Below are 26,969 nucleotides of genomic sequence, written 5' to 3' on the forward strand. Positions count from 1 at the left end.
TTTTGCATAAAATGTGATCTTTAAAATGCACTTATTGCATTAATAAGAAAATACAGAAACACCAGCAACGCATATTAGTTAGCCAAACTGAACCATCGCACATAAGTTGTGTTTTTTTGAATTGCTAGAGTTGGATTACATCTGTCTAATAAAAAGAAGACCAATCATGGCAAATATTTGTCTTATTACAAAAAAGATATTTTATACAAGTTGACATAAAAGTATTAGTGACATTCATCTACAGTTTCCCTAAATTGGACATTAGAAGTAGTGCTGGGTATAGAAACTTTTACAGTACAGAAAGATCAGGGTGCATAGCGACACATGTGAAATCTGGCTATTGTTATTTTTACCTTCAGGCAAATGTCCAACTTCTCCAACACAGACACATCGAGGCCAAGAGGAAAAGGTACTTCATAATGTAAAAACTTTTTTGTTTTACTTAAAAAAATCTTTTTGACAAACTGCATAGACCAAATGCAATTAGGTACATAAGAATGTCTTCGACCTCAGGTAGATTTATCACAAACGTACACATAGAAATACAGTGACGTTACACTGCTGAAATATTAACTGCTCGATAATAGAACCGGAGTCAAAGCCAGGTAGTTTTTTCTCGCTCAGGGAAAATATGTTTACAGTATTTTTTGATAAGAAAATGCATAATATTGGTAACTTCAAGAGTAGAACCTTGAAGGAAACAGATGTAGCGTCTATCAAGAAATATCTGACGATTTCTGACTGGAATCAAATCTGACAAAATCTGACAAAAACAAGACAGAAATAAAGAAAAAGAAAATATACAGATTTTTGGCAAAAAAAAATGAAAAGGGAAATGAATGGAATGGAGAAAACAAAAGGAGTCATACATATCACCTTCATTGCATTCTAAGGAAAAGTGATTTATCTAAACCATGACAAATGCCAGATTTCCCACTTAGCAAAACAACCCATATACAGTAGAAGGACACAGAAAGAAAGTGCGTTTTTATGAAAACAATGTGCTAAACAAAATCATTCCCAGGACTGTTATAAAAGAAAACACCTCTACATGTTCACAGTAATGTTCCATACAAATACATCCAAAGGCAAAAACAATCCTGAAAAAATAATCTCTACAAAACAATGATGACCAGTCGTACTCCAGTGCATTCTTCATCATCACCAGTGTTGAAAACATCCGTACAATAAAAAACACATAATTATTTTTGAAAATGTGGTGTAGAAAAAAAAGACAAAAAACCAATGTGGCCCTGCCAACAATGTAATCTCAATGGAATGAAATGAAAACAATATCACAAAGTTGAAGGACAGAATCATTTACCCTTCATTTATTTATGGTTTTGGTATATGTGTTTTTGGACGCTAGTAGCGGCAGTACAAAACCTTTACATACAAATGTGTCCCTGTATGCCACTTTCACATCCCATTACTGCCCACGGAGAAGTATTATTACCAAAGAACACTGGGAGAAATAAAAGGAATCTGATTAAAGCAAGGCCCTGGCTATCATGCAATAATCATCCATGCAGAACTTCGCCATGTCTACTCTCTAAATAATCAGATACTACTGTATGCAATGCAACAAAGAACAAAACAAATCGTTGTCTTGCATCCGGACTGACCTCATGTTTGTCCACAAAGAGCACACATGATCGTCAAACAGATTTCTCAAACCTTCTCTGTTTCAGTTGGGGCTGATGCATCTGTGTTTGGCCCTTGGATGTCTTTATCACTCGGGTTTGTGAGCCCAAGGCTGTGTTTGTGTTCAGCAGTGCAGCATACACAGGAGGCGGAGGTAATCATGTGGGTAACCTCTCAGCTTCGTCTACACGGAGCACAAGAATGAAAACAGGAAGAGCATTTTTTGTATCCAGTGAGATTTGTTTTGTATTTGAGATTTGCGAGATGGATGATGCAGCACATTTCATTCAAAGTGATTGATTGTCTGACCTGTTGGCGAGGGTGTATTGTCCTCCCCTGGCGCAGTAAACTGTAGATCGGGGCTCAGAGCAGCGATGGAGCTCCTGGGACGGATGCAGCGGTCACCTGAGAAACTTCTGCGGAGTAACGCCTGAAGCAAGACGTGTGAGACTAGTTAGGGTTATACGTCATAGTGGCCCATGCCCAAAAAAGGTTGGCACCACTGATCTGGTTTTTATTTTATATCCAATTCGATTCTGCATCTTGAAACTTTGCAATAAAAAAGAACTGCAATAAAGGAAGGTGGCTTGTACATGTAAACCTAAAGAAGTATTTATATTTCAAGATGCAATAACTTAACAAAAAAGGGGGACAGTGACAAAGAAAATAAATAAATAGCACATTGTACGGAAGCCCTGCAAGGCAAGAAAGAACGAAAATATGGTCACTCAGGTAAAAAAAGGTTTAAATTAGGTAAGTTGGATAAATAGTTGTGACAAAACAATTGTTCAACCTCTTTTTTATATATATATGACAAAATAACATACTTAAATTCTTTCCTGTCGAAGTATTTTCTTTTCAACCGACAAAACTTTTCCGGCTGATCCACAGATGAAAAAAAACATTTAAGTAACTAATAAAGATTATCAAAGCAAAAAAAATGTTCACCTGTTCTTAAGTCATAAACACAGGGTAAAAACTTTGTAGACAAGACTTAGAAAAGAAGTTGGTACGATATTTGTACTTATTTATCAACCTCAGGGCTTCCGTACATCTTACAATGATAAATATTAAAAGTATGCGTATGGTCAAAACAATGTCTCAGAAGGAAGGTGATGTTTTCATGTAGGAGCTGGATAAATGACAGGACGTAGTGGTTGGCTTGCCTTGCGTGTCAGGGGGCTGGTGGGGGCCGAGGCGCTGCTGTAGAGGCTGAGGCTGGAGTTGGACCTGCTGACAGTCAAACCCTTAGAAGTGCTTCCTCCAGGAGACAAGTACTTCTCCTTGATCTTCAGGTTGGTCCTGCCTTTCACTGTTGGCGACACAGCAGGGAGATTTAACAGGATGCAGCCACTCTCATTCCAAAAGCAAAACCTCTCTATAAAAACTAACTATAGACGTCATGGAACACGCTGACATGTTTGAGCAGTTTTTATTATGCACCCTAATCATCTAAAAATGCTACAACTATACTGTAAAGTAGCATGGCACCAACGTAAAATAACAACCTAAGACAAAAGCTGGATGTCTTGATATATTTGTAAAAAAATAATCTGATACCATAAAGGTCTTTAGCTCAAGGGACACTGTTTGAATACCTTAAAGGGGACCTATGATCTGGAGGTTATGATCTGTTGTATGTGTGGAGAATAGATTGTGTAACAGAAGTAGATGTAGCTAACGTCCCGTCCCCCAGTTTTTCCCCTAAATGCTGTTTGAGGCTTCAGGTTTGGCCCTTTTGCCCTCACCATCTTGGTTTTTGGTAGCAAGAAGTGACTATATTTGGATAACAGGGTAAAGCTATAGGTGGGGAAATGCACTGCTACGCCTCTGTTCTGACTCAAAGTTTGCGGTATTAGCAACTTGTCAATCACAAGGAGGCCCTGTCCTAAAGCATAGCCTGCTTCAACATCTGTTTTAGTCTAAACAGGACCTTAATTTACCAAATTAACATCATGCTGTATTGAAGAGTACTTGAAACCAGCTATCGAGACAGTACATTTATAAGGAACATATTTAATGTGGTAATAAATCATGTTTTCAACGACTGCTATACAATCAGTTTTTGTTACAAAAACAAGTCTGCGGAAAGGTCTTAACTTTGCAATCTTGGCTTTACTTTTCCGTCCCAGAGGTTATGTCCATTGGAGCAGTTAGTATCACTTTTAGTCAAGCCAGGTGCTGACGACTTGTCAAATAGCAGTATAATATGAAATATAGTTTGCAAAAATAAAACATGTTCTTGCTTATATTCAGAATTTAGCAGCTTGTTTCAAATGTATTTGTGTATGGATGTTGCAACTGTACAGAGCTTTGGCAAAACTGTATGTAATTATGGTCATGCTAATGAAGCTATTGAATTGAATTGAGTGGTGTACTGACCTCTGCAGGGGTCATTCTTGACCAGGAACTCATCTAGAGCCGTCCAGCCCCCTCCCACCCTGACCATCAGTGTGCTACGCAGGATACGAACCATCCGCAACTGTTGGGATTCTCCAAACTGCAAATGAAAACATATTGTTAGTTACAGTTTTGGAAGCAGTTGTGGCCCTAGCATCTCATATTTGAATCATTGTCCTTTAAAAAATACTCACCCTGTATCTATTGGCACTTATTTGCTCCACTTGGAATCTCTTTGGACAGTTACACTGTGATACCTGTCGACTCACCTAAAGAGGGCAAAAGTACAGTGCCACAATACATAAAACACAGTAATAAATCACGTGACTGTTTGTGTTTTCTTGTGTTTAAATTGTTCATACCTCTTCATTGATTTGATCTGCATCTAGTGTTCTCCTGTAGGGATCTCTGCTCGGGTGAAGCGCACTCACAAACTCATAGTAGTCAATGAAGCCGTCACTGTTCACGTCGAAGATGTGTGCCACTGCGTGCATCTCCAGAGAGTTGGTGGGAAATTCTACATGTGGAGGAGGAGATTATTTTATTACATCGAAATGTTAAAGCAACATTTGACTATAACACTGATAGTATACAAAAAAATCCTTTGTAGCAGAATTATTTAAAAACTCAGAATGTTCAAATTAAAACATTTTAATAGGCTGGAATACTATTAAATGCCGTTTAAATCAGTATTATATCAAAATATAGATATATGTATATACAATGAATAACTAGGACAATGAACAAAATCCTGGAATATACAAATAAGGAAATACATACAACAAAAATGTAATAAATCAGTAAGAAAATATAATAATAATAATTAAATGTGGAATCATGGGAGAAAAATACCCCCCAATAAATCAAAGTAGACTTTTGGAAACATCCTAAACATTTTTGTTTTATATTTATACAAAAAAAAAAATGTTCAATGGACTCCTTTAAATATTTGTATTTGCATGTATTTATATATTTCTGCCATATTTATTTATTTAATAGACTTATTCTTGGATTAATGTGCTAATTTAATATTGACTTAAATGGCATTCCCTAGGGTTCATGTATCAGCACGGTATCACTTTTTAAACTAATGTATTTTTAAATGTTATGTTAACTTCATGGGTCAAAACACTGCAGTGTACTGTACTGATGTATTACAATGAGTCTTACTAGAGTTAAGGACGTAATCAGCAAACTCCTTCTGGCTGATGCGTCCGTCTTCGTCCCGGTCGATGCTGCGGAACACGTCTAAGATCCGTGACTTCAGATGACTGATCCACAGCATGTAGCGCTTTCGCCAAATATTGAAGTCAAAGTTCGCAAATTCTTCCATCTGTCAAGAATTGGAAAAAATGTTAGAGAAATTAAATTCAAAGTAGTTTTACTTTACTATAATGTGTACATTATAACTACAATAACCTCTTTGAGAGTTTGCTGTTGTTGCTCCAGGCGGGTTTGTCGGGCCACAGCCAGTAGCCACAGTTTCTGCCACTGACCGACCAGCTGACTGAGCTCCGGGGTCTGGGGGTCCAGGTGCTCCAGGGGGATCGGTACGACAGGCTGCAGCTTCAGAGTACTCCTCCTCTCTGGATGGAGAAAAAGCAACATGGGAGTCTGAGGTTCATTGCTCATTTCAATGGCAGGGAGATAAAGAAAAGAATGGCTTTATATTGCAGAATGTAAATATAACGTTTTCTTTATTAGGCTTACTAGTGATTGGTCGTTTGCTGGGGGAAATCTGCAGTTTGGTAATGCTCTTGTGTTTACAGGCCTTTGTGGCATGTTCAACCTCTGGGAACTTCTTATTCAACTCCTCCATGAAAACCTGCAGAGATGAAGGATCAGTGATAACGTGGTACATCAAAGATGCTTCTGGACCCCCGCTGTCTCACGGAGAGATACCGCAGGTCCTTCCTTCCTGCAGCGGTCAGACTATGCAACCAGCACAGCTCTGTTTTCTCCCAAACCCCTAACACACAACAACACGGACTCTATAACACCCCTTGCTGATAAATACCAACCAACTGCAATATGTGCATTATATATTAATAACTGTGCAAGATATACCTGGCTGATAACTCCTAAGAACTGTTACAGGATGTGTATTATGTAAATTGTGTTACTTTTTATTTGTATTATATTTTTTATTATATCATAACTTTTTTTTAGCTTTAATACTTTTTAATGCATGTAACATATTTAACATTAAGCTATCTGGCTCTTTTTCTGCTGTAACAACGTACATTTCCCCTCTGTGGGACTAATAAAGGTATTCTGATTCTGAAGTTCTCTCAACAGGGTGTGGTATAATGAAATGTACAATGTTATAGCATTCACATCAGTTTTATATTCATATCGTACCACGTGCTGCTCGATCAGTTCTTGGTTCTGCTGGCAGGTCTCAGGCGGAGGCTCTTGGTCTCTGAGGCTGAGGGCTTCCTCTGCGGAGGAGATCCAGTCCAGCAGCCTCTGCAGCTCCTCTCTTTCTGCCTGCAGCGCTGACAGAGTGGCCTGGATCTTCTGGCCCTGCTGCTGAGCCCAGGTCTGAACCTGATTCAGAAGACATGGATGAGTTGGACTAGATCCGTTCAGACTCTCAAAGGCACTGTTTTCAAATTAAGATATTAAAGTGGACCTATTATGCTATATTTGAACAGTATATTGTAGGGCCATACCTATACAAAACAGTTTTTTGCTTAAAATACTAAACAGATCACCCATTGTAGCCATGCCTCATACTGCTCATACCCCTCTTTTGCAGCCCTGTTCCAAACAGGCTGATTCTGCTTTAAATGGAAGCTCTGAGTGTTAGCATGCTTGCTAATGTAAACACGCAGCATATTACTCCCAAAACACGCCGCGCATTGTTTCTGATACAGCACATACATGTAGCTTGACATGTCCTTTTCTTTCAGTGTGTTATTTAGAAAAGAATAACAAATTAGAAGGAAAAAAATATTTTAAAAAAATACAGATTTCAGTATTTTGAGGCTCTGAGCCCCATTTCTTTTCCTCACAGACGGCAAAAAAAGTCCGACATTATACGATTTAAAATAAAAACAATAATAGTGGCTTGATATTGAGTAAGAACGTGTTTTTATGAACCCCACAGCTTCCGGTCTTCCACGACCCGACCGGACAAAAAGACGTGCTGCAGGCACGAAACACACTACCAAAGAAATACATTGCTTTTAAAATCGTTCTGTGGGACACGAAAAAAAGGGAAAATCGTGTTGGTGAACACGAATCAATCGATTAGATGTTGTGACTATAACACGAAATGCCGTGAGACTGGGTTGGCTATTCTGACCAAATGTCAGAAACATCTGAATAATGTGTTAGGAGGATTATATGCCAAACATTGCAAAATAAATAAAATGGTTGACTTCCTTTTAGGTTTACAGAGAAAAAAAATCCACTAAATCACCAAGATACTTTTTTGTCTCTGGTTCATGCTACATATGCCTACCAAATGTCAGACTTGTATGTGAAATAACAACGAGAGGCTGCTTTTTAGCACATTTGTAGGGGGCGCTATAGAGCTATTTTTAATTAGTCCTGACAAGTGTGCAAAAGGTCTCCAGCTTCTAAGCATGTTAAGGCCCTCACAAATGTAATGTGTACGATATAATAAAAACCCTAGCAATATCAATAAGTCCTCCGCTCCGACTCTGTCTGCGCTTGGGCCCTAATTAAAGCCAAACATGTCCATAGTGAGGCACCAGGGTTAATCACTAAGAAAAGCTTGCTATTGCCTGTCATGAAAGTGCTCACCTCCTCATAGCGGTTCTTGGTGACACTGATCCAGGACTTTAGGGTGATGATGGAGTCTGGGTGACAGGAGGCCAGGATCTCCTCACCCAGACTCTGGATGTTCTGTAGGTCCACCGCCTGAGCCTGCAAGACCCCCATTGATTCCTTCAGAGGGGGAGAAAAAGAATTAAGTCAGGATTTGATTCACATTTACATCGTGCATTTTAAACATGTTCTCATATACCTCTATCTTTTAGAAGTGTTGAACAGTTTATGGCAGCAGGATACTAACTGATGGTCATTGGGTTCGTTCTTTATCTTGTTAACCGAAAGGACCCTAATCTTGCGGGTAGTTTTTTCACGAAACTGTGTCTCAGGGCTTCTTAATATTTAAAAACCTATTAATGTGTCATACTCACTTAATGGTTAGAAACTCAGCTAACTGAAGATATGAAACATTTTTACCGAAAAAAAGCACAAGTCTCACAAGAAGCGTCTAAATGAGCCCTGAGCGAAAAAATGCTAACGCAAGTATATAGTATAAATACCCTTATTACTCACATCCAATCCAGCGAATCCCGAATGACCCCAGAAGTGGTTTTTTTTTTCTAAATCTCTCTAAAAATGTCAAATTTCTCTTGTTTTGCATCAATCTTGATACAGGGTACTTATTATATGTTATAGTTTGGATTCCTAAAGCTTTTAGTCTACCATCCCATCATTCAAGGGTGGTTTTCACTATAAGTAACTTTTTTGGACGGACACTATAATTTATTTTTTTCATCTGAATTTACTTTAAAACAAAAACATCTATATTGATTCTGACACTTCTACATCCAACTCACAGATTGGTTAACAGGTTAACTGGTTCAATGGGTTCACACATAAGTTAGCAAATATCCCCCCCGCTAAACAACCCCTTGATAATACTGAATCCTTATCAGCACCAACTTGTTGTTTTGTAGATTTTAAGACCCTGACCTATGACCTCCCCTGCAGCAAAAATGTATTCCCTGTAGGAGTTATAAAGTATCATGTGATACTGACCTCGTGTTGTTTGTCGAAAGCGAGCATGCCCTCTTCCTCCTCTGGTATAACTCCAAACTTCAGGACCCTCTCGACCTCCGTGAGGCTCCCCATGAAAGAGTGGACGAGGCTGTCAAACTTTTCAGCCTAACGAAGACAACAAAAGATGACGATTAGGATAAGAGTAGGGTAAATCCTGTTTATGGTCAAATATTAGTTATCCTTTCCTATTATGCACTGCAGAAAAACTTGATGAAGCTTGTTTTTAGATACTTTCCATTCTTGCATGGTTAGCAAATCTTAAAATTATGTATTTTAAAAACAAATTCAGCTAAATAACTGTCAAAGACACTGATTTCAGCTGCATTGCCTCTTTACAAAAAGTTATTTTTAGCTCTAAGAATTTACATCCATTAAAGTAAGGTTTGTATTTATTTAAAAAGTGAAATTGTAAAATTAACACAACAATTCCCAAAGAAAACCAAATTCCCTTGTTCATCTTATTTCAAGAGATTTGTCAACTTTTCTAGCATCCAGATAACTTCTTTATTTCAAGAACCCAAAAGTAAGTGCACTGGCAGATTATTTCACGTGTTCCAAATCTGTATTTGCTCGAATCACATCAAACTTTGTTTTGCTTTAAGGTGAATTTTTTTGCATAGCACATTTTTCCCTGCAGCCAGAAATGTAAGCATGTTGGTGTTTTCATGTGGAGACTTGTCATTTGCCATGTTTAAGACGATTTCAGTCTAGTACAATTCTGATTGAAACCCAAATGAAAATGAAACAATATTTTATTGTGACCTTAGTTTATCGTAAGACCTACCTGCTGAAGTGCCGCCTCCAGTCGGTCCTGCTTGCTGACGGAGAGTTTGCACACGGCCTCCCAGCGGCCCTCCAGCTCGTCCATCTGCTGCTGCAGCCAGTGAGCGTCGGCCGTGCTGCTCCGGGTGAGATCCCTCACAGAGCGCTTCAGGGTCCGGATGCACCCGGCTCGCTTGCCTAATTCTTTTTGGAAGGCCTACGAGAAAGCACACTTTGCTAAGAAACTGCAATTGTGAAGAAGCTGGCGCAAAATGTGCCATGCAAAGACAGACATATAGCATCCTAATATCAAAAGAAATTAGGAAAATCACTGTAAACAAATATGACAATCACCAAAGCCTTCATTGTGATTATGAGATTATTTTCTTTTTATAGCAGTTACTGTATACCAATGTCCTAAGCAGCCATCACTGGAATCGAATTGAACAAAGATAATAATGACATATTATGCAGTATATGTACACTGTACTATGTTTGCCAATGTGTTTAACTATTAAGGCCCACAATGCATTTACATGCTACTGTGGGTGTTTTACCTTGTGTTTGTCGATCAGGTTGTGGACCATGTCTTTGTCCCCCCCAACAGGAACATCCTCAGCCAGTTGAGGCTCCGCTCTGTACAGCCAGTCATTCAGAGCCTGGAGAGCGTCAGTGAATCTCCCTGAGAACAGCAGAGCTTCCTCCAGCTTGTGTTGTCTGCAAAAGCAAATTAACTAGGGGGTTATATTCCATGAAAAAACTCAATATTTCCTGATTAACTCGACTAAAACAAATGTGGATATTCACTGAGATAAAGTGGTGATGAGAAATGAAATCATATGTTTAAGTGAAGAAATTATATAAATTAACAAGAATAAAATGATACATGTACTAGAAAAAAATATCATAAATACACATACTTTTTTTTTATAAATAAACAAAGTAAATATGTATTATGTAAACAAATATATAATAATAACTCCAAGAAAAAAATCTAAGATTTACAAAATAAATTATGCATTTAGTCATAAATGTGTATATTTACAAAATGAAACCACTGAAAAAATTTGTTACTTTGTCAAGAAACCCCTTGTGCTCATTTGACAGGTTGGATTGACCTTATCTCAATCTTAGAGAATATACATTTATTTCACCTATAGCCAAAGAAATATGCTTAATAATAAAACCGTATCAACTTTGAATGGGTTCCTATCAGTTGGTATACAGCTAATGTTCCATACCTCTCCATAGTCTTGCCACTGATGGTGTCCCAGGTGTCTTTTAGTTCAGCCAGTAGATTCTCCACATGCTGTCTATCATAGCCAGTCCGAGCTCTCTCGTGAAGGCTGCGTCCATTCCTCATCGTCGCCTCGTACATGGGCCTCTTGGACCTCAGCAGTTTCTGGAACTCCTGATTATAAAGAATAAGAGATCTGTCAAGTGATCATAAATACGTAAAACCAAGTTCAATTCATCGTTTGGTTTACTGCACCTTCTGTTCTGTCAGTTGTTGTTTAATCTCTTCGTGGGACACAGCGATCTCTCTATGCGTGTCCAAAATCTGCTCCACCTCCGTCATCCAGTCCACTAGCAGGCGCCATGATTCATTAAACTAAAATATGAAAAACAAAGACAGATACTAAACAAAAGTTCCTCGTTCCTAGTTTGAGGTCATCCGTCTTAAGTGAAGTTTATATGGTGTTATACCTGTTTGGCATTCTTTTTGACCTCCTCCAGTGTTTTGCCTCGTTCTGAAGCGCGTTGCTGTAGCTTTTTGTATCGATCCTGGACGGTCATGATTAGGTTATGAATGACGTCACAGTCCTCCTTCCTGCTCAGTTCTAGTAGCCTGCGGGCCGTGTTCTCCACTGTGGTCTTCTTCTCACCGTAACCGTTCACCTCGTTCAGCAGGGTCTGTGCAAATAAAAAACAAAAAATGAATACAGAAACTATCTGTAACTCTGGATCTGTATCAGAAATAGAATAATTGAAGTAGGACTCACTTTGTGCTCCTGAAGTTGAGTACACACTTTATCCAGAACAAAGCTGGGAGCAGGAAGAAGCCCGATGGACTCTTCACACTTGCTCATCTTGGTGAGAAGTTCCTGGATGTTACTGTGGAAGTCCTTGGCCAGACCCAATCCTTCTGTAAGCCTTGCCTGTGGGAACATAATGACGCTATCAAATGTAATAACACACACAATGAGTGATACATCCACAAGAGGAAGAGTTGACTTACCTTTCGCTCGTGGACCTTGCTGTAAACAGATGCCCACTTCTGTTCCAGAATAGATAAGCTGTGTTCGGTGCTCGATCCCCGCATCACGCTGCTGCTCTCCAGCATCCTGTGGATGGCGTTCTTCACGTCAGTGTAGGCGTGGAGCTTTGAATCCATCTCATTGCACAGCTCCTGTTGAGGGCGAGAAGAAGGACAATCGATTTTATTTATTTATTTTCCAGGGAAACTGATTTTTCTCGTATCTCTTTTAGAGTTTATAGTCTGGTCCTTTTTACCATGTGTGCACTGAGCCTTTCACTGGCAGAGTCCGGCATACCCCACATGGTTTTATAGGAGGACAGTCTCAGGTCTGTGTTCTCCAGCCACTGCAGGAGATCTTGAATCTCCATTGTAACATCTTGTACCTGCAAACATAAAAAGATGAATGCACATATCAGGTAAAGCCTGATATAAGAATACTAATAATATGATTGCTGTATTTGTATCAGCCCAAAGTGCTAATAGTGATTAAACAAATATCAAAACAATAAAAAGTAATAGCAATGTTTACAGAAGAAGAGAAAAAAGGAAAACAAATATAACACCATTTTTTTTTTAACTACCTTTCTTTATGACCACCAGTTTAAATTCGGACTCTAATGTAGATGTTACCCTACTATCACCACAAGGGGGCGCCATGATAAACTGAGTGAATTGAATGAAACAGTAAATGCAGCACAGCTGAGACATATTATAAGATAACGTAAGAGTTTACTGTATACGTACTGTTCCTATTTGTCTATACTTTTGTGTGACTATTGTTAGAATGTGTAACAAATAACAGATGTGTGTTTCTCGTCACCTGACTCAGTCTGTTCTCTAACTCCAGCTGCCTGCGCTCAGTCTCACAGCGGACAAACTCCCAGCTTTCGTTGAGTTGCTCCAGCCGAGACTGAAGACCATGTGGGCTGTCCCCTGATCCGACCTCCAGTAGCCCCCTGCCAGCCTGGTTCAGGGACTCCACTGTGCGAACATGGGACATGACATCATTATGCAAGACCTGTAGGAGAAAGAATAAAAAGAGTAAGATTGAAAATGATTGCTTGGAAGTGATTGGCTGTTTAGAAAAGGCATGTTTGTGTTAGCAGTGTGTATTGTTGGTAATAATAATAATGCATAAGGTACAGACACTGGTAGACACCATGTCAACCACTTTCAGGAGAGAGACTATAGGAATATAGCATACATTTCAGGAGGGTGGGTTTTTAGTTTTCAAATGTTGGAACTTTTGTCACGTCTTTTTTCATGTTTGCTCTATGGATCATATACATGCCCATTTCCTTGTTCCAGTACGGTCATTTGTATTACAAAATGTGTTTGATGCAATTTATCAATAACAATGTTGTAGCTAATCATTGACATTTTGAAAAAAAAACTACTAGCATTTACAGTGTTGCAATTCTTAAAATTAATACATATTTGGAGGTTATCATCAGGAGGACTGATGTCTATTGAGATATATAATTAAATTAAAGTGACAATATATTGTATTTCCATGGCATGGGAATGTTTTTTATTTTTTATTAGCCACCCCACAAGATTAAACTGCATCAAGAGTTAAGAGTTGTAGGATTCACTGCTCTCTGAGACCTTAAGAGTCAGAAAGAGCTCCATTACACTTAGTATTAAATATAGTATTTAAGCCACCAACCTTGTGTTTAGCCAGCTCTATTTCACAGGCCTGAAGGTCGATGCTGATTGGTCGGTTGCCCTGCAGTTGCTCAGCAGTGCGGGACAGCCATGTGTGCAGCTCATCCAGCGTGTTTTGGAACTGACCCAGACCCAGCAGCGCACACTCCAGCTGATGCTAATTTTTTACACAGATGAAAGCAAGAAAATAAAAAAAGTTAATAACTTTCTTTACTTGGATTTACTTTTCAGGGTAAATGCAGGCGACACTGTGCTATAAGTGACTTCCAGTGACGTTATTATCAATATTACATGATATATGCTTCCATGTTCTCACCTGTCTGCTGACGGTCTCTGACTCCAGGCTGTCCCAGCGCTGTCTGAAGTCACACAGCGGCGAGACAGAGCCCGGACGCTCCGAGCCTGGAGACAGGCGGCACACAAAGCGATGGTTCAGGCTTTCTATCTCGATTTTCTTCTGGTAAAGTTCTCGCTTGAATTCCTGAGGAAAAAGAAGACCGAGAAACATTTTTTAGAAATTAGACATTGCCATAACTAATGTGTTTTCTGTTATCAGAAATAATGACCTACATAGCCAGAAGCAATATTTCTGTATATATGAAGAAACCTAGTAAGAACAACCTTGAAAGGTTTAGGGGTGTTCTCCAGCACTTGAACTCACCTTGAGGTCACGTAGCTGCTCTTTGGCTGATTCCAGGTCATTTCCAACCATGAACTCTTCTGTAGACCTCAGCTCAGCCGACTTCAACCACTCAAAAAGACCCTTTAAGCAGGACAAAAACAGCAGGCTTTTAATTACAACACATGTTATACCCTAAACCACTCAGTCCTCAAAGAAACAAAAAAGAAGATACATATGTACCAACATAACTTACATCTTGTCTGAATGAGTAGGGTTTGTATATTAAATGTAGCTGGGCAGGGTGAACCAAAGTCTTGGAGAGTAGTAGCTAAAAGCTACATTTGTTCCCTTATAACTGCATTTTTGCTGAATTGTGTGATTTCATAATCGAACAACAGCAACATTTGTTTATAGCAATATAATAATAATAATAATAATAATAATAATAATAATAATAATATATTTTATTTTTAGGTGCCTTTCATGACACCCAAGGACACCGTACTTTTACAAAAAAAAAAGGACCACATCATGTGTCAGTTACTCAAAGTAAAGCTACAGGGGGTAAGAGTCTATTGTCAGAATAAAAGACTAGCTTGGTCTTTGGCAGGATGCCAAAACACTGCTTCTGTTGGGCATGGGTGGCCAACATGATCAGACCATGACATGTTTTAGTATATGGGTAGGCTTATACAATATAGATATGTTGTATATTCACTCACCTGCATGGTGTCTTGATAATGCAGTGCCATCTGCAAAGACTCCTCCAGCTTTTTGTGACATTCGTTCCATAGTTTGCTCAAGTTGTTCCAAATGCAATAAAGCTAGAAGACATCAAATAAACAAGGTTTTAAGTCAGTCAACAAAGCATCATGAGTTTGAAATGATCTGTATTTAAATGTAGCCTATATCTTACTTCATCTAGGCTCTTTGTGACATCTGGCTTGTCAGTATCTCCACATGCTGACATCAGGTCCATTCCCAAAACACCAAGGGTGTCCAGATCTCCCTGTAAACTGTCAATGTCCTCTCTGAGAGTCTATAAGTTGAAAAGATTGAAAAGATGAATATTTTATAAAATAATATGTTTGTTTCTTATATCTGTTAAAGTTAGAGTTAACGGACAAACCTGCATGGTTTCAAGGCTCTGTCGGATTGTTTCTGATTCGCTTCGACTGGCATTAAGATCTAAAACTGCCTGCTGAGCGTCATTAAGCGCTGCCGTGACATCGCTGGTGTCGCTCCAGAACTTCATGGCGAGATCCAAGAGTTTGAGCAGCCAGCTTTCTCTCTCCTGGGCCTGAGTATGTGTGTCATCCCAAAGCTGGGAGAGGCTGGACACGCGCTCCTGGATTGCTAAAATCACAAGGATATAACAGGACTTTTCTTTAGAATCTGCCTTTTTCTTGCATAACCAATGCTACTTTTAGTCCATTGTGTACCAGGACAGTATCATATGAGGAAACCCTGAGTAAATAAATGATGGTGATACATTGTTTTGATACATTTTTTGTGTAAAATCTGATCGAAAATGTTCTTTCTCCCGTGCTGATGACTTAAAAGAAGACGATCATTTCAAGTTCCTTGATTATTATTTTTTGCATTAAAAACATGTTTTTCTTGCCAGGTGAGTTGTTGTTTTTTCTGTCAAGAAAATGTATCTTGTTTGATGTTGTAATACTCATTTTGTACCACAAGAAGCTCAAATGCACCAATACCCCATGTACTATAGGACCAAAAACATTCATGTTTTCTATCATTTAAGTTTGAAATTCTCCATGCACTCCAAACACAAGGTATATTTATTTAAGATTCAAATAAAAGACGTGGCATTAATGTTACATGCTCACACCAAATGTTTGTTAAAAATGCATTGAGAAATTCTAAACTTACCTAGAAGAAAACACGAGTAGTAATACTTTGTATAATGGGGTAGTGGTGCTCTTCAGCCTCGTGTGGCTAAAATCAGTATTACAACAATAAATACATTTCATATTACAGATTTTAATAGTAAAGGAAAAAAGTATTCTGGTAAAACTTTATTTTCCCGTTTGGTAAAAAAAAAGAAAATGGCCTGGCAAAACCTTTTATTTAACCTGAGTTTAAATAATAAACACAGAAGAGAAAAGATTTCAATCAGACTTTGAAAAAAGATCGCCAATATCATTATTTTCACAATTGCCGTCTTTGGCTTCCAAACGATCTGTATACAAACAATATCGATTCTTAGGAGATCATTACCTGTGCCCACAGATCCATCCCCAGCTGCCTGAGTGTTAGCCAGCAGTTCGTCGGCCTGTGTCCTGACGCTGCCCAGGCCCAGCTGCAGCTTGGACAGCTCGGCCAGGCTGTGCTTGTTGTCCTGCAGCTGCTCCTGGATCCTGGGGGTGAGGCCCTGAAGAGAGGTGACCGTCTCTATGCGACTGTGCAGGCGCTCAAGACTCTCTCTGATGAGGTTCATCCTCTCATTCAGCTATAGATACACAAAAATACATGATGTTTAGTTTTTGTTGTGTATTACTAGTGTTAACATTAGCATTTGCTTCATCATCCAAGCATTAAGTGTTAATTTTGTGACGAAATATTATATATATTCTTATTCCTGTGTCAAATGTCTCGTTAGTTGTTTTTCTTTAACATTCTGTTTTAATTTACTAAAAGTCCGGACAATTTGGTATAATGTTAGTCAAATAAAACAGTAACTATTTCAGTAGTAAGTCAATGAAATCCTGTCATATTAGTCCTTTTGTCATGAAATTGTATTAAAAATGTCAGGCCATCTGATTAATATTGTCCTAATATCCCCTGTTTTCATTCCAAGTTGTGCGGTACAGCTGATACAATATTTATACATTTATATTAAGCAATTAAATAACTACGACTGCTCTTATTGTGTGCTGCAGTTTAGATTTCACACGAGCAACACAGGTGACAGAACAGCTGCATCGGGAAAACAATGTATTTCATTTGAAGTTTTTATTTCTTAAGCTACATTCAGTGTCTTTTTGCAGTGATAATGCTTGTGATTTTGTCACAGTTGGTCGTGGAAATAAAAGTTGTAGACAAATGTTGTCATACTTTGCATTTATAGAAATGTCCACTGCTGATATTCTTACCTGTGTGAATCGAGGTAAGGACTCCTCGAGAACATTAGCAGTCTCTTTGACCCGGTCTCTGATGGCTCTATGCTGCTCTTCTGCCTCCGTAGCCCTTCGACAGAACTCTTCCCCCTGAACGGGGTTTAGCTCCGACAAGCGTTTCGCCAGAGAGCATAATCGTGCTATCAAGGGTCTGTGTTCAGCTATAGACTCCCTCAGCCCCTTTGTAGAAAAGAGAACAAAATAAAGATTGTATAACAATGTAGAAAGCAGACATCCTTCAGAAAGTACCTGATTTGAGTTTAATCCCTACAATTAGTAGAGGAAGTTTGAAAAAACAAATCCTGTGGTCTCAATTTACATGGCATACTTGACAAAACTGAAATGTCATTATAGTGTAGTACACATGGAAAAGTAACCATGCCAGGAAGTAGATTAGACAAAGGACCTGTACTAGAACAGAACAGCTCATTCAGCTAGAGGGAAATGGTGGCCGACTGTGAAGTATAAAAAGGACTTCTTTGTTGAACTGGTTCAAAAGTTGATAGGGAAAAGCTGGCATTCTATTGTGGAGAGGCAGGTTTCTTCTACCTGTAAAAGGTCCTGTTGTTCCCGAAATGCCTCGTAGCTAATTGTGCTTAGGGAGAGCTGGCCAATCAGGGTTTTAGTTTCCTCAAGCCAGGGCGAAACCTCAGCGAGGCCCTCTGAGAACTGGAGAAGAAGCGACTGAGCGTGCTCAAGTTGCAGCACCACATGGGAATTGGTGGCTGAGGTGGTGTTGCATTGTTCCTGTAAGGCATCTAGTGGGGTCTGCAGAGAGAGGTGAAAGAAAAAATGAATATTTTCAACATTTTTGGACTTTAAACGTACATTGGTTCACATTATTAATGTTGGTCGCATGCATTGGAAGTGTAATTAAATACCTGCAAATCGCATGTTTCTCCTTCATCACTGTATGTCAGCAAGATTTCAGCAATCTTCACCATCTTCTCAATGTTGAACCTGTGTTGCAGAATCTCCACTGCTAAAATCTATTCAGGAGATAATCATGAAATTAAATTCCATTACGAAACATTGTGTAAACTCATTTCTAAAACTTCTTTACACCTTACATGAACGTTATGTTTTCTATTCGTGGAAAAATACCGACCTTTTGCTCATAGAGTTGTTCTGCTATGAGCTGTGGCTCCAGATGAATACTTTTCAGCTTTTCCAGACCCAGCGCTGTGTCTCTTAACCAAGCCATCTCCTTCACCACTGCCTGTTCCAGCTATGAAGTATATACCGTATGTTAGCAAAGCATTAATGACATTTAATATATAAACCACTGTCTGTATAAAAACAGCAATCGAACATACACAACAATATCAGGAAAAATATGTATGTGTTTTTTTAATATGAAGAGAATTAAGGAATGACATTTACATACATTTACAAAAGAGAGATATTTCGGCTAATAAATGATTAGTAAAAAACGTTGCTTGAAAATATAGTATATTATAATATAAATGTCCCAATAAATATTATAGCTTAGAGAGGAGAAAAAAACAGATGTTAATGTTTGTGTGCTATAGCAGGTCTAAAACAATTGGCCAATAGTTAGCCGACCCAGTTGCAAGAGAAACACAGGTGTAACTCACACTAATTATGGATCCACCCCTGTATTAACATTATTAATCACACCTGTGTTTTTCCTTCAAAAATATCTGCCGTAATAACATTACTTTACAGCAGAATTATAACCAAAACAGGAACCATCTAAGTCCACTTATGAGCGACCATGTAAATATGCAGAAATATAGAAATGAGATGCATCTGCTGATTTGGAGCCTTTAGTAAGTCCTTAGCCTATCTGATAACTAGGTTAAACGTTACGTCCCGTCCACACGGCAGCGCGTCGCGTGCTTCAACGAAGACGCTTCCCATTCACTTTGAATGGGGTGACGTCACGCTTTGCTGAACTGCATTGTGGTCCCATCGCTTTGCCTCTGTTGCTCGCTTCGAAAGTTGAGAAAAGTTCAACTTTTCAAGCGTCGACGGAAGCTCCAGCCAATCAAATCATATGCCAGTACAAGCTCTAGCTAATGAAACCGCGTGCTTGTGTGTCCAGGGCGGGTGATAATGTGATTGGTTATTGGTCGCACGCCAGACACGCCCACCGGCAAGCTTCAACGCACGCTGCCGTGTGGACGTACCGTGTTACACCCTCTAGCTTTTTCTTTAAAAAAAAGGTAGTCAGCAACTTTGCTGCATGATAACACATTGGATAGCAAGCTATAGATATTAGCATTTAGCATTTGTATTGTTTACCAATGCAATGGCTTTGCTTAATAATCCTTAACATATCCTGAGTAACTTTTTGTTCAGGCACAGTTATTTTGCCAGCTATCAGCTAGCTAGCATGCTACTTTCTAAAACTCATACTGAAACCTGATGTTAGCCTCCACAAACTTGGGTCTCATGAGATAGCATCTTTAAAAAAAAAAAACGTGAATGCTAATGATCAAGCTAGTTAGAGTGAGGTAAGTTCAGGTACTTTTCATTGAAATAGTAAGCAACATTTCCAAAGCTTCTGAAGTGTTTGTTTTAGTATGGAGTGAGAATGTTACCCTCTGTTTTTCAGCTGCACATAGTACTGCATCTCCAGCATGTGTATGCACTCCAGCTGCCCCCAGGAGCTCCCTCTCGATGCGGCCCAGCCACAGGTGAAGGTCCTCCTGGCTAGAGGTACAGCGACTGGAGGCCTCCAGGGCCTGCTCCAGCCTCTGCAGGATGTCCAGACTGCTTAGACTTAGCACAGAGCAACGGATTCGCAGAGCATCCATCTTCTCCTGCACCTGCTCGGCTTCGTCCTCTGAAACAATGGAAAAACCACAACCATTGGGCATGTCAGCTGACTTGTGGGTAAGACAAACATTTCTTTTTTTGACATTTTAATCAGAATCCATACTAAATCTAACGCTTATAGGCTTTTATAATCAATAGATTTTAACATTTTGCTGTGAAATTCAGTTCTGATGCTGCAGTTATAGAACATTATGTATTTATATGCGACCGTTAACCATTCTAAGCCCTTGTCATTTTTACCCTATGTGGAAAACCTTACCTGCAATTGCTTCCATCAGATTTTGTCCGGACTTTTGTATTTTCCCTAGCTCAGCAGTTTTGACTTGAATCTCTTCAACAACGGCCTAAAGGAAAAGATAAAACACATCAAAGTTATTCTAAATCAGCATAATGCACATTTAATATTCTGTTCAATAAAGTTGAACCATACATGGAACATTTCTAACCTTGGCCCTGTCTGTGGCCTCTGAGACATGTAGCATCACTCTCTCTGCATTCCGTAGTTCAGCTAGGGTCTGTTCCACAGATATGAGCCATTGCTGCAAGCTGTCTACACCTTCCTGGAAGCATTGAGCCCTGGGTAGAATAAGCTCCAGACTCGCTCTCCTGCAACAAAAACATTTTCATTGATTACCCCTTTCGGTCATGAAGAATTGTGATGTACAGTTAGCCTTGCCAAATGTAAATGTGGCATTGCCAATTGGCTAAAGGAAGCTGACCTTTGCTCTGCCCCCCGTTGTAAGGCCTCCCATTTCACTTTGAGAGTGGAGAGCATGACCTTCTCCTGTTCCCCCTCCTCTCCTGGATGGGCCTCTACAAGCCGAGGGCCCTCCAACATCATGGAGTCCATACTACGCCTTCGGTCTGTCAGGAGGCGTTGCAGGAGCTGTAAAAGAACAAAACCAAGCTCAGATCAATCCATAACTCATGAAATTGAAAAGTTGTATTTATAAAAGCAGGAGTATATAATATGTACACCTATTACAAGAAAGACAAACAAATCAAGATTAAGGACAAGGGAGAAATGTTTCAAAGGCTTTTGCGAAGACGCTTCTGTGTTAAATCAGATTAGACCTTTTCAGTTCTACAGAAAACTGATTTACCTTATATTTGAGGAGGAAATGACATTGCTTCCAGTAAGACTTTCAGTTATCAAAGCCCCATTGTTATTTTCTTTGCCTTTGGGTCAGAGTTAAGGAAGCCCTGTCTCGTGTGTCAAGCTTACATTGTCAAGAGCCAGGCAGGTTTCACCTCATCCAAACAGCTCACAATGGGTGTGATTACAGCTGAAAGGTGAGAGACGTCCCCACTTTTTTCATACCCCCAGGAAATGTACACAAAGCCTTACTGAAGAAGCTCATTGTGGCTATGAACACCACCTATTCACCGCTGAATAGAACTGTATTTAAATTCTAAAGGAAGCAGTTCAGTTTGTGAGCTAGCCTTTCTATAGGTATACCTTCTAGGTGTCGACACAGCGCTATAATATTCTAAAGCATTTTTAGGACAAGAAATTAGGTGATATGATTTTGGTGATAGCAGACCTTTTGTTCTTGGAGCTGTGCTTTCACCACTTTGACCTCTGAGGATGGGGGTTTCTGGTTGGCTGTGAGCTCCTCTATCTCGCAGACCCATGTGAGCAAAGCTTTTAGGTTTTGGAGAAATGTCTCAGGATCTGTTGACATATCCCTCAGTGCCAAAGACGATCTTGTTCCCTTGAGAGAGACCATTCAAAAGTATTAGCTGAAGTACGAATGAAAGAAAGTACTGTTTGCAAAAGATTCCAGGTCAACTTGATTAACTATAACGTTACAAAGAGAGACAACGTTAAGGGGTAAAACATACCCTCCATCTATCCATGCAGGAATCTTGGTCTGAGCTTGAGTGTCCATCACTTTGGAGCTACAAAAATAAACACAGTCAGCATGTTGTTGCGATTCATAAAGTCACAGGACCCACCATGATGTTATACATTCAAAACATTTCCGTCTAAAGATAGAGCCTAGATGGGAAAAGGTTAGAAAGTTCACATGAGAACAAGAAAGGATGATATGGAAGATAGATGAGATTTGTTGTGTTTGAAAATCGGAGTTGTTATCAACCTCTCCAAGTTCATCAGCGACACCGTTCAGGACTCGGACAGTTCTGGTGACAATGGGGTCCCCTCCCTTATCTCCAGACGGATACTCTACCACTTCCAAAATTTCCGTAACGGTCGTCTCCGTCACCTCTGTCACCTCTGTGACCTCACGTGATGCCCGAGACTTCCAGGACCAGGGGCTTCCTTCTCTAGAGTCTCTCCTCTGGAAGCTGGCCCTTCTCTCTGCAGCGTTTAAGTCTGGGTTAGCCAAGGGGGATCTGGTGAACTCCGGAGGCACTGTTATTCTTGTAAGTGTCCCATTTCGGGATGTTTTTATTGGAGAAGGGCTGTTGCACCAGTCAAGAGTGCTGGTGCTTCTGATTGTGGAAGCGGGGGAGCTGCGGAGGGGTTTGTCCGAAATGGGAGTACGAGTCCCCTCTTCCCTCTTATGATCAATGTTTTGTAACTCCTGTTCACTCTCCACCTCTGCTTCCTTGATTGCATCCTCCCTTGCTTTGTCTTTGACTTGTATTGACACTTCTGGTTTGACCTCGCCATGTTGCTCCTGGGGCTGCCACTCTCTTCGTCGTTGGTAACACTCCTTCAGGAAAGCCTCGTCTGACCTCACATGCTTGGATTTCTGGCCCAGGCAGCTGGGCCTGCTGATGAGGTTACCCATAATCCTTCAGCCCAGAGGCTAGTGAGGTAAAAGGTGAGGTAAGGCCCCTCGGCCATGCATGCGGAAGATCCTTCAGCTACCTAAAATAAGACAAGGGGGCTCTGAGTCATCATGTGAACACATGTTCATTGTGTAAATAAACAAAAACATATATCCAACAGACCTTCCTTTTTTAAAGCATGTCCTTGCTTTAAAGAAGAAATGCACCAATAATGATATTTGATATCAGTCCGATACTGACTAGCTGGTTTTGTCATTGGTGCCAATGTGGTGTCGGATACCATTTCACTTAATAACACTTCAGTTCATTTGTTTAAAAACATGATTTAAAATCAAACACTGATATTGGATTTGAACCCAATGGTCTGATAGCCATGTAACATTATTTTGGATGTAACCCCCACTGCCTCCTAAAATCCAATATAAGACTAAATGAAAGCAGTCCCTCACATATTTCACTTGCTACATTTCTGTGCCATTGTTGCCCTTTTCTTGGCACCAAAAGACCAGAGGAAACTACAGCAGAGATACTTGGCCTGGATATTCCTTGTTCCTTTGTCTGCCTTCAGACCACATACACACATGCCCCCCATCTAACTCACATCACCAACTGAAATATTCTGGGCTTGGAAATCAGTGTGACAGGCTTGTCGAGGATCCCACTGCTGGGCCTGGCATGCAGAAGCCGTGGCAGACAGCCAGCTCTTTCTCTCACTCAGCCTGGACCAGTCCTGGGAAACCCGCTAAGAATCTGATCAAATATGACAGCCATAAAAACGCAGACACAGCCTCATTTCTCAGGGGTGTTAATACGAAGGGGAGTAGGATCAAACAGTGGCATGGGGGCAGGAGTAGTTAGGACAACCGCAGCAATAGACAGCATAGTGTGCAGTATTACATTGCTTAACAAAATGCTTTTCCATTATGATCGCCAATTGTAGATTATAGAATACAGGGATTTTCTCTCTCTTCTAAATTGTTAAATTACATTTTGTAATCAAATAATGATGTCATCAACATATTGTTTGACACATATTTGTATGTTTCTGAAAATACTCTCATTGACAGTGACAATTTCAAACTGTGTCTGCCCGTCTGCTTCCCCCGTCAGCTCAGTACTTTCATTGTTTTGACAGAAGGGTTGAAGGGGAATGCAATTATCTTGTCTAGAGGAGCTGAGGTGAGCCCATCAGGAGATCACAGGGAGGGTTCCTGTCGAGGCCGAGTCCTCCCTCTGAGGCGGGGTTGGACTGGTCCACTCAGAATTAAACAGGTCACCTCAGGTCATGCTTGGTGGCTAAAGACCTGTGGGGGGGCCAATATGGGTCAACAATGGGGGAATTGGGAGGTTGGCTCCTTAAGCTATCTGAGTAGGGTTTTTTTGTGGTTTGAAGAGGCATATTAATACTGCTGTATGGCTACCAATACATGTTAGTATAGCCACAAATAATGCTGAATATGCAGATCTCTCATCTTTGCCAGAGGTTAGACACAAAGACAGTCAGCAGCCAAGGAGAACTTAGCATTGTGCTACTGTCAATATCAACAACATGTTTGAATCAAATGTCATTATAATTTAGATACGCAGCCTTTAAGTAATTGAGAATGGCCTAGTTTGATACGATGGCTCCATGTGCATTAGGCTAGTAATTACCTACATCATGCATGTCTCCGTAGAGCAGATGATGCAGTCAATGGATCCACAGGGGAGAACACAGTCAGATCAGAAAGTGGTGCCCAGATAAAGCCCCGGCTCCAGGATCAATGATTACTCAGTTAGCTCAGATCACTGCCCAGCGGTCTCCTGAGGAGGGCAGAGAGAGTGTCTGTGGCCGTGTTCGTATGGGTTAACAATTCAAGAGAGAGGGTGTGCCGTGTCTGGCTACTGCAGCGCATGTGTGGTCGTTTGCTAAATTACACAGTGATCTCACAGCAATGTATGTGAGGATATGCTGAGTAGTATTATTAGAGAGCACATGGCGAACTACCAAGGATATGTTATTGAAAGATAATATGCCAATATAAAAAAATATTTCTATAAGACTGGGCCATTCAGATGCTTGTATACGACGTATTTACAGAACGGTTAGTTAATATCTAACACATTGCAAACATACTCTAGCTGACATAAATTAGATGCCACTGCTAAATAGTTATCCTCCAATCAAATTAAACCTTCACAATATGTTTTAAGCCTGATATCTGATATGCACCCCCACTTTCTCGCATAATGATACTAGACAGCTAACTAGACTTCAACTCGTATTGCGGGTGACCTGCCCATCCCATTACTTAACCTATTTTTGAAATGGCCCTTAATTCAGCCCAGACCTTTCTCTGCTCTCAACACTGATTTACGATAGATAACCGCAGTCCATTTTGTGATGAATAGAGTGGTATAGGGTCTTCTCCGTGCCTACGAAATATGGAAGAAAATCCTCCTTGTAATAATTGGTCGACACATGAATTCCATATTTGATCTATAAGCTTATCTTAATTCCAATACGGGACACACGAGCATGCATTTTAAATATTTGGATCACCTTATATTTCATGAGACTAATGAAAAGCTCTAATGTCTTACGTATTGCATTGATTGACACACTTGATATAGAAAGCATAGTGTGGGTTTTTAATTAGTAGAAGAACAATAATCATCAATCACAACAGTATAGCGCCATAATGTTGTGTCACTGCTGTGCATCTGCCTCTGTTAAGGGAGGTCCTGAAGTAGTAATCATGGTAGTGGTCCCTAATCAAGGATGGCAGCTGTGCATCCACCCATGAGACCAATAACATTTTAAGGTGGGTATTGTACAAGGTCACACGTTTCTCTCTAAGACAGGCTTTACTCAGGCGAAATAAAGCTACAGTGTAGAGTGAAGTGTCAGCATGGTTTTGGGAAAAGAGTGGCTGAAACCTACTGGGGTATTTTGATCTGAATCTTTACAAACATCCAAGCAGCTAGAAGAATGTTGAAAACAAACTGTTGAACGGAATAAAATACTTACATCCAAATGAGCCATTCACACTATTGTCGCCTTTACTGGAATATGTCATTGCCTTTCACAATTGTGTCTTTCATTCCGTTCGAAAAAGTAAAGAAAATCAAATTTGAAGTCACAACTCACATGGCTCCAAAGTCCAAAACCAGACTCTCTATATCCAATCCTGTGTTGCTGGCAGTTTTGGCGGTTTGAAGCTTGCGTGAACCACACTTACCCTGAAGCCCGATTGAGCCAAACAGCATGAGTAAAGGAATCCAGCCAGTCCTCAGTCACCATTCAAAAAGGGGGATAAAGGGGTGAAAAAAAAAATCCAGCTTTGTTTGAGCATCCTTTGAACGGCCTCCCGGCTCCAACATCCCAAACATGAACGCTCCTCACACACACATGCATACTCTCCCAAACTCACACTCAATCAACTCCACTCATTCACACATGCCCACATACAAACACACTTTCTGAACACACTCACACATGCCCTGATAACTCATGCTTTTCCGTTGCCCACAGTCACAGGCAAACAATGTCCTCCTCTCCCCTCTCAGTGCACCCCTCCCCTCACTTCACTTCTCCTCCCACCAGCTCTGCTCCTCTCCCTTTCTTCTTTGTTGTGCGAGCTGTGATAGAGGAATTCCTTCCTTGTTATCGCCGCCGATGGGATAGTGCGCCCAGATGGAGACAATGTATTCCAACGGCTCAGTTGAACTCCCACAGTTCCCAGCCAAGACCAGTTTTTGCATGGAGGTCAGATTGAACCGGTTCCATGTAACGAGAAGGCGCCGGTAGTATGCTGCTCAGGTTGCTCCTGTACCAAGCAGCGAGGCGGCAAAGTGCCCCTTTTACCTTCCCCAGGCTTTTTCTCACTCTCTCTCCCCCTTCTCATCCAACAAAGCCCCTCCTCTGGGTCCGACTTCGGCTCAGAAACTCCATGCTGCTTCTGCTTGAAAAATGGGATGGGTGGGGGGCAAGAGTTTTCTAAAGACCCCTGGGCCGCCCTTGGAACATTCACATGTTAAGTGACAGCTGCCTCAGTCCATTGCCTCTCACGATGGCGAGCGAGAGAAGTGCAGGCTACAAAAGAAG

The 26,969-nt window shown here is 40.3% G+C and overlaps 1 protein-coding gene across 1 annotated transcript; it reads right to left on the reverse strand.

Annotated features, from left to right (window-relative positions):
* macf1b (microtubule actin crosslinking factor 1b) lies at window positions 1-26,167 on the reverse strand. The gene is made up of 40 exons (XM_034103550.2): window positions 26,013-26,167; window positions 22,225-22,961; window positions 21,968-22,024; window positions 21,667-21,837; window positions 20,842-21,008; window positions 20,569-20,728; window positions 20,382-20,466; window positions 19,885-20,129; window positions 18,426-18,545; window positions 18,199-18,306; window positions 17,867-18,085; window positions 17,294-17,497; window positions 16,419-16,650; window positions 15,307-15,533; window positions 15,094-15,216; window positions 14,900-15,001; window positions 14,217-14,318; window positions 13,872-14,036; window positions 13,557-13,712; window positions 12,708-12,905; window positions 12,142-12,270; window positions 11,867-12,037; window positions 11,631-11,786; window positions 11,335-11,541; window positions 11,120-11,239; window positions 10,869-11,038; window positions 10,185-10,344; window positions 9,650-9,844; window positions 8,845-8,970; window positions 7,819-7,962; window positions 6,406-6,594; window positions 5,755-5,869; window positions 5,464-5,630; window positions 5,215-5,377; window positions 4,407-4,561; window positions 4,239-4,313; window positions 4,027-4,144; window positions 2,811-2,956; window positions 1,954-2,074; window positions 1-1,828 (listed from the first exon to the last, which is right to left on the reverse strand). The coding sequence occupies exons 2-40, from the start codon at window positions 22,879-22,881 to the stop codon at window positions 1,803-1,805; spliced, it is 6,351 nt and encodes a 2,116-aa protein (XP_033959441.1). The 5' UTR covers window positions 22,882-22,961; window positions 26,013-26,167; the 3' UTR covers window positions 1-1,802.
* Between the last annotated feature and the right edge of the window lie 802 nt (window positions 26,168-26,969).

The sequence above is a fragment of the Pseudochaenichthys georgianus genome, chromosome 16 (genome assembly GCF_902827115.2).
Source record: "Pseudochaenichthys georgianus chromosome 16, fPseGeo1.2, whole genome shotgun sequence".
Lineage (NCBI taxonomy): Eukaryota > Metazoa > Chordata > Actinopteri > Perciformes > Channichthyidae > Pseudochaenichthys > Pseudochaenichthys georgianus.